The 13228-nt window shown below is 40.2% G+C and overlaps 1 protein-coding gene across 4 annotated transcripts in view; it reads right to left on the bottom strand.

Moving 5' to 3' along the window:
• Nucleotides 1–13228, bottom strand: part of SLC44A5 (solute carrier family 44 member 5) — a 68827-nt gene that overhangs the window by 12176 nt on the left and 43423 nt on the right. For all 4 annotated transcript variants that reach the window (XM_064664851.1, XM_064664850.1, XM_064664853.1 and 1 more), the window contains 8 exons: nucleotides 11252–11336; nucleotides 8478–8562; nucleotides 5564–5692; nucleotides 4734–4794; nucleotides 3004–3127; nucleotides 2045–2128; nucleotides 698–810; nucleotides 161–292 (listed from right to left, as the gene is read on the bottom strand). In XM_064664851.1, coding sequence (XP_064520921.1) covers nucleotides 161–292; nucleotides 698–810; nucleotides 2045–2128; nucleotides 3004–3127; nucleotides 4734–4794; nucleotides 5564–5692; nucleotides 8478–8562; nucleotides 11252–11336 — 813 coding nt within the window. The remainder of the gene's footprint in view (nucleotides 1–160; nucleotides 293–697; nucleotides 811–2044; nucleotides 2129–3003; nucleotides 3128–4733; nucleotides 4795–5563; nucleotides 5693–8477; nucleotides 8563–11251; nucleotides 11337–13228) is intronic.

The following is a 13228-nucleotide window of genomic DNA, read 5'->3' as shown; positions in this document are numbered from 1 at the left end:
TAAGAGTGCACATTTTTATACAATACAGAGAAATGGAATTGTTTGCTTCTCTAGGCACCATATGTAGAGGACGAGATTTAACAGGGCAGAAACTGTAGCAAGACACTGATTGATTCTCCTGAATATACATTAACAGATACCAAATTTAAAGGGCACTTACTAAATGCTAACCATGTTTGCCTCAGTTGCAGGTACACTTTGAAGTCTGTCTGGAATCCAATATCATAAACAGTGAGGTCAGATCCAGGTATTCCTTTAAGATGATCATATTCCCAGTAACAATGCCAGATGCCTTTTAAAAAACAATCAATATAACATGAGTGTTTCTGAAGAATGCAAAGACAAATTTTAACAAAAATCTTTTACAAGCCAAGCGTTTTGTCTTCAGCCTATCAGGTGAGCAAAACCCAAAAATGCATCACTGTGAGCCTAGTCAATTATAATATCGGTACAAGTGATGACACACTGAGCATTCTGTGTGTAGATAAGGCAGTTTACTACATCTGGTGCTAAGTATCAGCACAGCTGGATTCTTCCTACATTTTGCTGCCACTTAAGTCCTTCTCACTTAACTTTGTCTCAAAGTAGGCATTCATTCCCCCAACTCTACCATTTAATTGATCTAACTACTGATTTTCCTTGCCCAAACTTAAGCAATAAAGAAAGATAGCCTCAGAGGCTAGAAGATTACACTTACCATAACCTATAATTCCAATCACACCAAAGATGAAAATCCAGAAGAGAACCCCAGCCGTGAACCTCAATAACACAAGGAAGAGCAGACTCAGCATCATTGCAATGAACAGCCCACTAGAAAGAGAAGAAACAAACGCAGGGAAAATGAGTGTGAGAATCTATTCACTTTCTTGTGTCCCTGTTACTCCAAATGAGGGTCACTTCATCTCACATAAGAGAATGATTTGTAAAAATGTACTTCAAAATCTTTGTTATGAAATACATTCTCATGGCTATTATCTGCTATTACAAATAAATAGTTTATATATGACAGTCTCACAGGGCAGAGCCTGAAATATTTGTAGGCACTAGGTTCTCAGGCTGGCTGAATGGGACTAATACAAGGCCCTTTTTGTCACTTACACCAGTTGTACAACCCCCTGTCTTTTTCAGGCCACGGTCTAATCTACAGTACAGAGTACTCTGAGTCTCCTGCCACTAACGACTGTGAGCAGGGTATCAGACTATGAGCAAGCTGTCCCTCCACCAGTGACTGAACACCTTTAAAAGCTTAACTGATGTTTCTGAAGTAATTCTCCATATTATTATCTAAAGTATGTATTTATTGTCATGGATTTGCATTCAGGCTTGACTAATGCTTAACATGTGCATGTTATGGGCTCTCACCTGGCAATGACTTCTGTTCCCGTTTAAATTGAACACTCTGGTCCATCAAAACCAATATTAATGGGTTAAGAATGCACAAATACTCACATATTTGCTTCAGCAAAGTAGCTACTTCTTTTGTTTCAAATTGGTTTTAATTAATTGGTGATTAGCTAGTATTAATTGCAAAGTGAAGTTAATACTGTTCAATACTTTTTGTTCTCAATGTTGCTTTGCCTGCTGCATTGGAGTTATGGATTTATATTGGACTTACGGATTATAATGGATTTAACTATATATTGCTAATATGAATTCAGAAATTATGTGGGGTTTATATATATATACACTAATAACACTTAGCAACTGCAACTGGTTTGAAAGTCACTTAATTCAGATTTTTGAGTTTTGGAATTGCCATGCAGATGGGTCCTGCAAGTGAACACAGCACCTCCTGATTTTCTGTCTGGCAGGACATTAAAAAGCTACCCCAGACCAACTGATGCTCTATGTATGTATGCTGTACTATCTTTATCTCATGCACAGAACCACAACAGTTTTATTATCATGTGATGAAAGAAAATTACAGTTGCTCCTTGAGTTTTAAAGTAGGATTGGTACCAAACACATACATGATATATTTTTTTATTCCTTGTATGCTCCAAAGTGAGTTTGGAAGAATAAAAAATACCCATAAAAATCTTACATTAAAATCCAATACCAAGAAATGGCACAGTCTTCAAAAATTTTCACTCCAATTGATCTTGCATCCAGGACATTATTGATGCCGCTGAGAAAAAACAAATCAAAGAAAAGGTTGCTTCAGGTAGAAAAGCAGAATGTATTTAAACAACAAATAGGCTCAGTGGAAGAATTTGAAATATCTTTGCTAGTGATAAAAGTATATTACAATTCTTCAGTTCCAGTTCTGTCATCAAGCCAACATCAATCACAGTTATAGCAAAGAAAAAAACTGCATAAGAGTCTCTCTGCAATTAGTGAAAAAAATTTTATTAAAAAGGTTTTATTAAAAAGGCTTTATCGCCAGAGTGAAGTCTATTCATATCTGCAATGTAACAATGGCCAAACAGTTATGACTCTAGGACTGCTAATAGCATAGAACCAGAAAGCAGCTCAGAGAAGCAAAAGGTTTACTTTATGGAACTGTTTTCCTACCCTGCAAAGTGCTTGCCTGTATTATTTTTTTTCTAAGAATAGCCCAGTACATTGTTTTTTCCCAAAAGCAGGAGCACCGTGGTGAGGTGAGATGCCCAAAGGACAACCTATGGTAGTAGAAAGGCCACCACAGAAGAGGGTAGCCAAGGCCATCACTGGCTGGCCTGAATCCTGCAGCAGAAGGTTTGCATCTTGAACTTTCCTAGCAAAACTAATTTTTTAGAGGAAAAACAACAAGAATGATTTAACCAAATGAAAACTAGTGAGACAATCAGACTAAAACTTTTTGCTCCTTTCTGCACACCACAGTGCTGGATTTCCTTAACTGAAATCTGGAAGTGCTCAGGCACAGAGAGACCACTTACTACCAAGTCTTGCTTGGGTACTCTCAACCATCGGTTACAACAGATTCTGATTATTTTTGAATTTCTAAATTATTGCACAGTCACAGAATCCAACAAATGAACACTGAAAAAGGGTAAAACCTACTTTGCAGCTTCCCTGAGATCAGTTACATTTCTTGTTTTCCCTCTTCCATCTTTGAACGTAGTCTGATTTGCCACGGTCAACACACCATTCTTTGTGGAGAAGTCTGGGAAGCATCTCTTAAGAACTGTTCAAAGTATCAAAACAAAGTATGCATATTACATTTCACATCAAGCTCCACTTGTATCATTTTTCTTTTGTAACATATTTAAATAATTTCAGATTTGCAGTCAACTGATTATCTAACAATATGCTGACTTTGACAAATCTTGGAAGAGCCATTACATTCAAGATTATGATTTTTATGCTCTGGGGCTTTTTGTCCAAGCTCAGGCAGGGTAGGATCATAGATTTCAAGTGGAGATTCTAGGTCCTACCAAACAACAACAGTAGTATATGTAAAAGTTTAAGAACTTGTAATAAATGTGGAACTTACTCTCTGTCAGTATCTGGGCAGCTTACAAAAACTGAAGCTTCTCAAATATGCCATTTCATGGTAATAATCAGACCAGCCCCCAGGGACAGACTCAACTTGACTGGTCACGAATGGTACTAGCACCCAAAACAATACATAACAGCAAGTGTCAGTTCCTCATATGCCAGATGAGTTCCAGTACCAGCCACTATCACTAGATATTCTTGGAGAGGAAGCAATGGAAAAAAGACAGAAACTATTGGTTAGACAGAGGGAGGAGGAGATTATAAAAAAAGAGAGAAAAGGAGAGATGTTTGCACACTCATTTATGCTGCCCTGTTCTTTGCTGCAAAAAGTCCTGGGTTTTATTCCAAAGGGAAGAGCAGGTCAGTCCTCCTACACAGCTGTACTTTATATAACCATTCAGTGCCTTCCTTATCAGATTCCAATAAATATTGATGCCAGGGTTCAATATTCAGTCTGGTATATCTACCCCAGCAATTATTCTGACTAAATAAGTAAGTAACGTGCCTCTTTTCCTCCCTCTGTAATCCTTGCCCCTTGTCGTAGTCTAAAAGAAGATAATGGTTTCTTTGCAAATTATTTTCTGTCTTTTGGGTTAGTACATCAGTTTTAATACGAATTCTTAGTATGTTTTTAAAACTGAATCCATATTTTCTCTTTTAATAACCTGTCCCTGGTTTACATGATGTCCATTTTAAAACATGGCAAAAATAAACAGCAATTTCTTATTTGCATAAGCTTCTGGGTCAGTATTACATTTCTGCAGGTGAGATGAGCTCTGAGATCTGTGGTTATCTACTCAGAAATATGTGCTGACCATAGTGACAAAAACATTTTTGACCCCTTAATTCCTCTGTATGCCCTGCAGAGCCAGCACTGCAGCTGAAAAGAGCTGCACTGCAACTGGGCTGAAGTATCCTGTGAATTTCAACAGCTGCCCATATGAGCCTTCCCACGTTCGTAACATTTTCTTGATGCCAGTGGGGTTGTCTCCTCACATATTTTGGAAGGCACAATTTGAGCCATAAAACTTTTGTTATCAGTGATGATTCAAGAGCAAGAAAGAGCTCAGCTTGACCTAATCACAGGCTGAATGTTTCCAGATGACAGTTAGAAGAAATATTAGTAAATATTTATATTTTAAACTCTTTAAAATTGAATGGATGCGACTGTCAGATAAAAGACAGTTCATAGTGACCTTGCCACTATGAAAAACACACTTCAGACTGGAGTTGTGCTTTAATGTGAATGCTCACAATCTGCTAAGACGCGTGTAAGAAGTAGAACCACTCACAAGGCCTGCTTGGAATGATCATCGAAGGACAATCTTCATCACGTAGGACTTGAGCAACAGACTAAAAAGGGGAAAAACAGCAATGCTGAATACATAGCAGAATAACTACATGGTTTTCGTTTCTCATCCAGTCTGACGGAATGTCCCAAACTGGGCTTTGTAGCCTCCTCCCCAAACCTGGCTGATGGAGCTGCAAGATATATTCATGATCTAAGTGAGAATCCAAACTGTCATTGTGATTTGGGAAAATACTATTCTTCTTTTATTTTCTAGTGACAAAAAAAGAAAAGACCTGTTCACTTTGGATCACCATCTAAGCCAGAAGTGACTGGGCAATTGTTCCTTGCCTCCCCTTCACCTTTTCTCTTAAAGAAAGTAAGAATTCAGTACAACTAATATAGCTGAATTGCAAGGTGTTTTAAAGATTGGAGAAATAACACAGTAAATTTGAGTGCAAAATCAATAACATGAAGGATAGATTAATTTTCTTAGCTAAATTTCTAAGTAGCTATAGATGACTTATGAGCCTTAAGAATTGGTTTGAGACACTGCTCTACTGCTGTGGAGTACCTAAGTACTTACCACAGTGCTGCAACTACATGGGTAGCTGCAGATATTCTTTTAAGCAAACAGCTATCATTTAAAGAGTGGGAATTTAGTGTGTATACAAGACCATCACCCTGGTTTAAACAACTGTCAAATCAGTTGGGACATGTGCTTATACGGTGACATCAGATAATTCAAGTCTTTGATGCAGTTCAGTAAAATTATGTACATTACACTTTGCTTGAAGAAAAAATATATTCCATCACCTACTGATAGATACACACCTTGCGAGGATTGTTAAAGCCAGGTTTGCAGAACTGCCTGAAGTAATTCCACTGATCTGGTTTATATCTGTAGGAAGCCTGAACATCAATGTAAGTTGCAAACCTGTCTGGGCACTTTGAAACACAAAGCTGCAAGAAAAAAAAAATGAGTAAAGATACACTGGGGGTAGAGAAGGGTGAGGAAAATCAGTGCAATGGAAAAGCAAGAAAAAGGCCACTGCCTTCAGTATTATTTACTGCAGGATTTAGAAAGGGATGTATGTTGTCCTTTTGATTCCCTAGATGAATATTTCTAAAATTCTTTGACAGAACACACTTTCAAAGTCTCTCCTCATATCAGGCATATCAAGCCCCTCTCTGTACCTTCTTAGGTTTTACACATTCTGGTAGATAAGCAGAGCTTTCAGTCTGTTGAAAAGAGCATTATTTTTTTTTTTTGAAGAACAAGAAAAAATCTGTCAGGTCCTCCTCTACTTCTATCAGCAGCAGTGCATATGAATGAGGTGTTGTGGCAGCTACTTCCACAGGATACATGCATTTTCTTTCTACTACATGTATAAGGAGAACTTTATTTTAAAAAAGTCTCACTAAAATTAAAAGTCTCAGGTAATATTGTTCCATCCTTCTACATAGTCTCTTCAGTCAAATACATCTCTACAAATATTGTCAAGTCAAGATAGTCATAAATCACTCAAAAGTGACTTTTAACTGCTGACAAAGGCTGGATCTTCCCTAGTTACAACGCAAGGGGATGCACACATCAGGAATGAAGTTTACACCGCTCAAGGTACAACCATTATAAGTTGGATTTATGTGAGAAAGCAAGTAATGACTGGGGTTTAATGAATGCATCCACTAAGAAGCTGTGGTTTAGATTTAGGGCATGGAGAAGTGGCTGCCCGAATACACAGACTCTGAAGGCTCTGCTGGTCACTGGAATCACACAAGTGGACAGATGTTCTGACTCCTCAGTGTTAACCCTGGGACATAAAAGCCATCTTTTTAGCAAGTTTCAGGCTCTTCTAGAAGGCAGTTTGTTTCCAAAGCTGTGCTATCCAAACACGCCTTGCAAAGCTCTGCTATACAAATACCAGAGAGATATCATGCACAAAACTGTTTTTCATGTCAAGGGCATTCCACCATATGTGATTCACCTAAAGGAACTTTAGAAAAGGTTGTGTACTAATCCTTAGAACAGGACAGATGCAGCAAGAGGATCTTTCTAGATGAGTACTTCTGTCCTATGGACTACCCACAGGCCAAGAAACAAAGAAAGCAGAGTTTTGTCCTTGCTGGGACAACAGGTAACTAACAGGCATACACTTTACTACACCCTGCCTGCCATCTTTGAAACAGGCAATTAAATGTGCTGCCTGTGGATCCAGTGCACTGTAACAACAGTTTGCAAATCCACAGGCTTGCTCAAGAACTGAAGCTCTTACCCCACGGCAGTTCTTGGGGTTTTTTCTCCTGCTAGTTGATATGGATAGAACAGGAATGAAGGACCCTGTCTGCAGTTCAAAAGAGAAATTATCAAACAAACATTTCTTCAACATTTTCCCCAAAGACCAGAGATTTAACCATCTGCAGTAACGAACAGCATTCAAAAGCATTTTTAGTTTTGGAGATGCTGCATGTTTGAAAATGAACAAAATAACTACTCCAACTTCAACAAACTCTCCTGAAACAAGTATTTCACCTTACTTGATTCATGGCCATTACCAACTTGACCACAGCACCAGTCAAATCTCACACAATGATCTCAGTATTTCTGAACAGACTGAATCGTTCCAGTAAGAGAGGTAAAGACTGCAGGCTAACAGTGTTGGTGTCTGCATGTTGACAGATGGGGATTCCTGAAGCAAAATCTGCTGCTGATAGAAAAAGGTTTTGTTCTGACAGCAACTGGCCAATTGTTAAGAGGGTTCTTGCTATTCCTTGCTGGAGATCTCCACCTCTTCAGCTGTGTCAAACTGTTCATAAAGTCACATTAACTGGTAAGTCAGAAATATCTATCAAGGATAGGGATCAGGAGTAAGGGCAAGCAAGAATGGGAAACATTTTTAAATGGTAGTCCAGTAAGTAGACAATTAACATTTGTAATCAGTAAATTGGTTACTGTGTATCAAACCTCATCCAAATTAACACTGGACTTCACTGAGTGTTGTCAAGATGAATGAGACCACCATCTGCCACCTGTAGTTTAACTGCACTTTATTTTGGCAGCAAAGCTAGATCAGAGCAGTCCTGCACCTAATTCCTCTGAACTACCCTGTGCTCTAAGTTGTTGCCTCTTAGGATGAACTGACATAACTGGTTGTGCAATTATTCAATAAACCAGGTCAGTAAAGTGGTCTTGTAAAAAAGATTAGGAGAATAATTTTAACCCACATAAGTTCAGTGACTGGGTTTATTTCACAGCTTCATGAGGAATTGCAGCACAAAGGGAGTACAAAGTGTGGCATAAGGCAAGAACAAGTTTTCAAAATCTTCACTTTTCAAAGTGCCATAGGTTCCAACCACACCCAGATACTCCTGTCACTGCCAGTATGCACATTTTCTTGAACATGTCTAGCTTTGAAAACCAGAGGTGTCAATCCATATTTTCTGCGTGCACTGAATACTACTGGATAGCTGCCTGTGATGAATTCATAAGTCACAAATTGCTGTATTCAACTCAACAGACTTTTTTTGTCAACTCTTATCAAAAACACACAATCTTGTATGTTTCTATTTAATTTTTCTGACCATCACAGGCTACAGAGACTGTGTGCTATAAGTCATCTATAAAACAATCATGTTATATTTTGAAGGACATGAACAGCAATTTTTAAATCTAAACAAATGTATACCTAGTTCTTAAGCACCATGACTAAGATGCAGGGAAAATATTTTCTCTCTCCATTTCACTCACCTGTGTTGTAGGGCACTGCAGGTTTATTAACACTACAGGGCTGGCACATTTCAGAATGTTGAAGTAAAACAAAATGGTCTTGTTCCTATGGAAGTGGATATAAGATAATTAATGTCATAAATATAGGTGTTTATACATCCTACCATTCCAAAATTTATAGCATACATTGATATTTAAATTCTATAACCGTGAATGGCCATATTGTAAACACAAGACAAAAAAAATCCCAAGCAAAAGTTCCACATCAAGATATCTCTGAAAACAGAAGTATTTGTTCTAAAGAATTCTAATTTTGAGAAGTTTTTTCCACAGCCAGGTTTTAAGCTGAAAGAATTCATGTGTTCGTAGTCCCGTCTCGAAAGGGTGAGGTCTGTAAAGTAACCTTGGCAAAAGCACCGTGGTCTCTGTGCTTCCACTGAACATCCTGTGAATGCACTGCATGCAAGCTCACCATCAGAAAATGCTACACTGTAAAAGCTGCCTAATTTTTGTTGATCAGAAGGTGGCACCAAAATCAATCAGAAGCTTTTTATAGTTGGAAACCAAAAGCAGTTGGCCAGAAAACAGAATGATAACAGCATCTACTAATAACACTGATAAACGCCCTCTGATATAAACAGGGGTCAGTTTGAGGGGTTTGCAGCGCAGAAGCCACACACCTGACAGCTACTAGAACTTGGGACCTTGCAGTAGCTGTCACTTCAGTTTGGATTTGTTGAAAACTGAGGACCCCAAGATCTCTTGATTTAAAGACCTGGGTTTTGAAGACAGCAAAACATGCTGTTAACCTTTGCCATTCAGAAAATTATCAGATAGCTCTAGTAAAGATCATATGGCAGCAGTCCTGCCCTTTTTACACAAGACTTCAAAGCCAGGACTATATTGTGTCCCTGTAAGAAATAATGGTGCATATGGCCTGCTATGGCCTATGAAGGGCCACCAAGTTGATCAGAGGGATGAAGCACTTCTCCCAAGAGAAAAGGCTGAGAGAACTGGAATTTCTCAGCACAGAGAAGAGAAAAGGCTCAGGGGTGACCTGAAGATGGAAAGAGACTGTTTGCAAGAGCCTGGAGTGACAGGACAGGGAGGAATGGCTTCAAACTGAAGGAGGAAAGGTTTAGATTAGATACTGGGAAAAAATTCTTCCCTTTGAGGGTGGTCAGGCACTGGCACAGGTTGCCCAGAGAAGCTGTGGCTGCCCCACAGGGACTTTGGAAAACCACAGTTCTGGGTCAGCCCTTCACACTGCTTAGTTTTAGGGAATCTGAAAAACAACAGTACTGACAAAAGCCTGACAAGCACATCCCACACCTCCACTTTTGGGGACTAGAAGGCCTCGTTCAGAAGAGTGTCCTGGCCTACTGCTATAAACACTCTTGTTTTTCCATTAGGTTGTATTATATGTTTTCTGGTTTATATTTTTATAAGAAACTCCTCAACGTGGGAAATTAGTGCCGAAATGCAGTCTCAGTCAGTAGCTGTTATTATTCTCCAGCAATCATATATATGGAGGGACATTTGTTAACACAAACTGGAAACCACATAGTAAGAAATAACTAAAGGGAAGATTTGAGTAACAAAGAGAAAGAGGGAATGGGAGTGAATTTTAAGAATCAGAGAGAAGCACCTGGCACCGCACCACACAGTGTATGGAAGCCATGTCTCTGAGACTCCCAAAGCCATTTGCTCACTGTTTTTACAGACCACAGAGGGGACAAGGACAAATTTGGGGTGAAGCGAGGAACAGAGAAGGGGTGCACTGAGTGGAACACACACGACACTACAACTTTTTCTCCTTGTTTTTCCTCTTCAGGAAGTTGGACTCTCCAACAACTGCTGTGAAGAATCTAAGTCAGAGCATGGAACACATCTTCTTACACTAACTAGTCTGTTTCCTCTGTAAAAAAACCCCGAGAGTATATATACTCCTGCTCCCCTGCCTTCTGAACTCCCTTTGGACGGTGACTTTTTCATTTTTTTCCACAGAAAACTAAATGGGGAAAGAAAGACGCAGCAAAGAGTTGTTATCAAATGCTAGTATAACATCCATATATATACACATATTTATATCCATCCAGTGACAAGGGCATAAAGGGTGCCTAATACATACTTTTTAAAAGGGAGAAGTAAGGGAAGAAGCAAACTTTTAAAAATTCTATTTCATAAACCACTTAGATTTTCAAAGAAAACATTGATGCGACATCTTTCTTCCCTGAGTGGCTATTTTCATGTAGAAGTACTCTGTTGAGATCATCTAATTAATTTAACTCTTACAATTCAAAATTTAAGAAGACTGGAATACAGACATGAGTTACTAGAGCCCCCTGGGCTCTATTTACCTTCTATTTACCCAAGGAGGGTGTGGTTACAGCTGCCAGTCTCCCAGACCACTCCATCTCCTCTCTACTGGCACTGGATAAGCACCAGAAAAAAACATGCTTTTCATTACAGTCTTTTCTGTAATTTGGTCCGTGTTGAGAAAAATTCAAACTTTGGCAGAAGTTGTGTCAGCTAGTCACTTTCTGTGCAGCTGCTGATGCAATCTCTAAGTTATACTGATGCTTTACCAAAAATATTCTCTGAATGGTACAAAAAGCTGTATGACAGTAAAAATTTCGGTCTGGATTTGGACTAGGCAACTAATATATTTCTGAATTTTATTTGGAATAAATACAGTAAGAGTGTCGTTGTCTCTTTGACAGAGGGATTTGAAACCTCACATCTTATTCACAGTGCACGAGTGGTAAAAGTATGTGAATGGATTTAGTACTCACTCATTGAGGGTTTCTTTCTGACCACAGAACTGCCCATAGCTGTCAGTTGGATATATCACTTTCCTGGGGTCACCGTGCACCCAAGCTGCAAAATATATACATACCTCTTAACCTTTTAGTCAAGTGTACGCAGTTAATAGTTAAAACTAGATAGCATGAAAATGTATCACTTCTAATGTACCATTTTACTCTTTGTTGATCACCACTGAAGAGTACTGATTAGTTTATTTCCTAATGAAAAACTAAAATGAACCAAGATATGGATGATCAGTAAAAAAGCTACTTCACTTTTTACTTCAGGGCATATATATCTGGGTGGTATCCAAAATACGTAATGATGTAATGGACTTATAAAATAATGGTTATTAGAAGAGTAAAGAACAGGAGCTAACTGTGTAGACAAATCTGAGTGTTCACAGACAATGACGCTGGCATTGAAGGGAACCTTCCACTACACCAGGTTGCTGCAAGCCCCATCCAACCTGCCTTTGAACACTCCCAGGGGTGGAGCAGCCACAGCTTCTCTGGGCAACCTATGCCAGTGCCCCACCCTCACAGGGAAGAATTTCTTCCCAACATCACACCTAACCCTGCCCTGTCAGTTTAGAAGCTATTCTCCCTTGTCCTGTCACTCCATGTCCTTGTCCAAAGACCCTCTCCAGCTCTCTTGGAGCCCCTTTAGACACTGGAAGGGACTCCTAAAGTTCCTCTGGAGCCTTCCCTTCTCCAGGCTGAACACCTCCAGCTCTCCAAGCCTGTCTCCAGAGCAGAGGTCCTCCAGTCCTTGGAGCATCTCCATGGTCTTCTCTGGACTCACTCCAGCAGGACCACATCCTTCTGATATTGGGGGCCCCAGAGCTGGCAGCACTGCTGGTGAGGTCTCACCTGAGCAGAGCAGAGGGACAGAATCCCCACGTCACCTGCTGGCCACGCTTCTTTTGACATAGTCCAGGGTATGGTTGGCTTTCTGGACTGCAAATCCACATTGCAGGCTCACGTCCAACCTCTCATCAACCAGCACTCCCAAGTCCTTCTCCTCGGGGCTGCTCTCAATCTGAACTGTTTACTTCTAGCTTTTACTGTCTGATTAACGACAAATGAAATTTTCCATCACAGTTACTTTATGATTGCAAATTTATCAAACCATGGTATTTTTTTTGAACACATTTAATTTTGAGGTTTTTTATCAGAACACACATGGCTTTGAACTTCCTAAATACCTGCTGGAAAGCAGCTCTTCAAAGAAGGACCAGGGGGAGCTGGTGAACAAGAAACTGTCCCTGACCAGCAGTGTGTCCTGGGGGTCAAAAAGGCCAGTCGAATCTTGCAGTACACCAGGAAGAGCATTGCAGGTCAGGGAGAGATCCTGCCCCTCTGCTCAGCCCTGTGAGGCACATCTGCAGTGCTTTGTCCAGTTCTGGGCTCCTCAGGACAGGAAAGAAATGGAGCTCCTGGAGCAGATCCAGAGGAGGCTGCGGAGATGATGAAGTGACTGGAGCATCTCCCTTACAAGGAAAGGCTGAGGGAGCTGGGGCTGTTCAGCCTCAAGAGGAGACCTCATCCATGTCTGTCAGTGTCTGCAGGGAGGAGTCAGAGGATGGACCAGGCTCTGCTCGGGTGTGCCCAGCAATGGGACAAGAGGAACGGGCAGGAACTGATGGCCAGAAAGTTCCACCTGAACTGAGGAAGAACTTCTTTGCTGTGCAGTGACCGAGCACTGGGACAGAATGCCCCGAGTGGAGTGGAGTCTCCTCACTGGAGATATTCCAGAATTCTCTGGACACAGTCCTGTGCCATGGGCTCTGGGCTGACCCTGCTGCAGCAGGGAGGTGGGACCAGGTGAGTCATTGTGGTCCCTTCCAGCCTGACCCATTCTGGGAGATCCTGTGAATTACAATGTTAATTCATTATTTGCTTCTATGAAAGACATTTCTTATTGATTGGAAAGCTTTGCATAAATATAAGCAAAAGGACATG

The sequence above is a fragment of the Pseudopipra pipra genome, chromosome 9 (assembly GCF_036250125.1).
Source record: "Pseudopipra pipra isolate bDixPip1 chromosome 9, bDixPip1.hap1, whole genome shotgun sequence".
Taxonomy (NCBI): Eukaryota; Metazoa; Chordata; class Aves; order Passeriformes; family Pipridae; genus Pseudopipra; species Pseudopipra pipra.
This window is presented reverse-complemented; position numbering and strand designations above follow the sequence as displayed.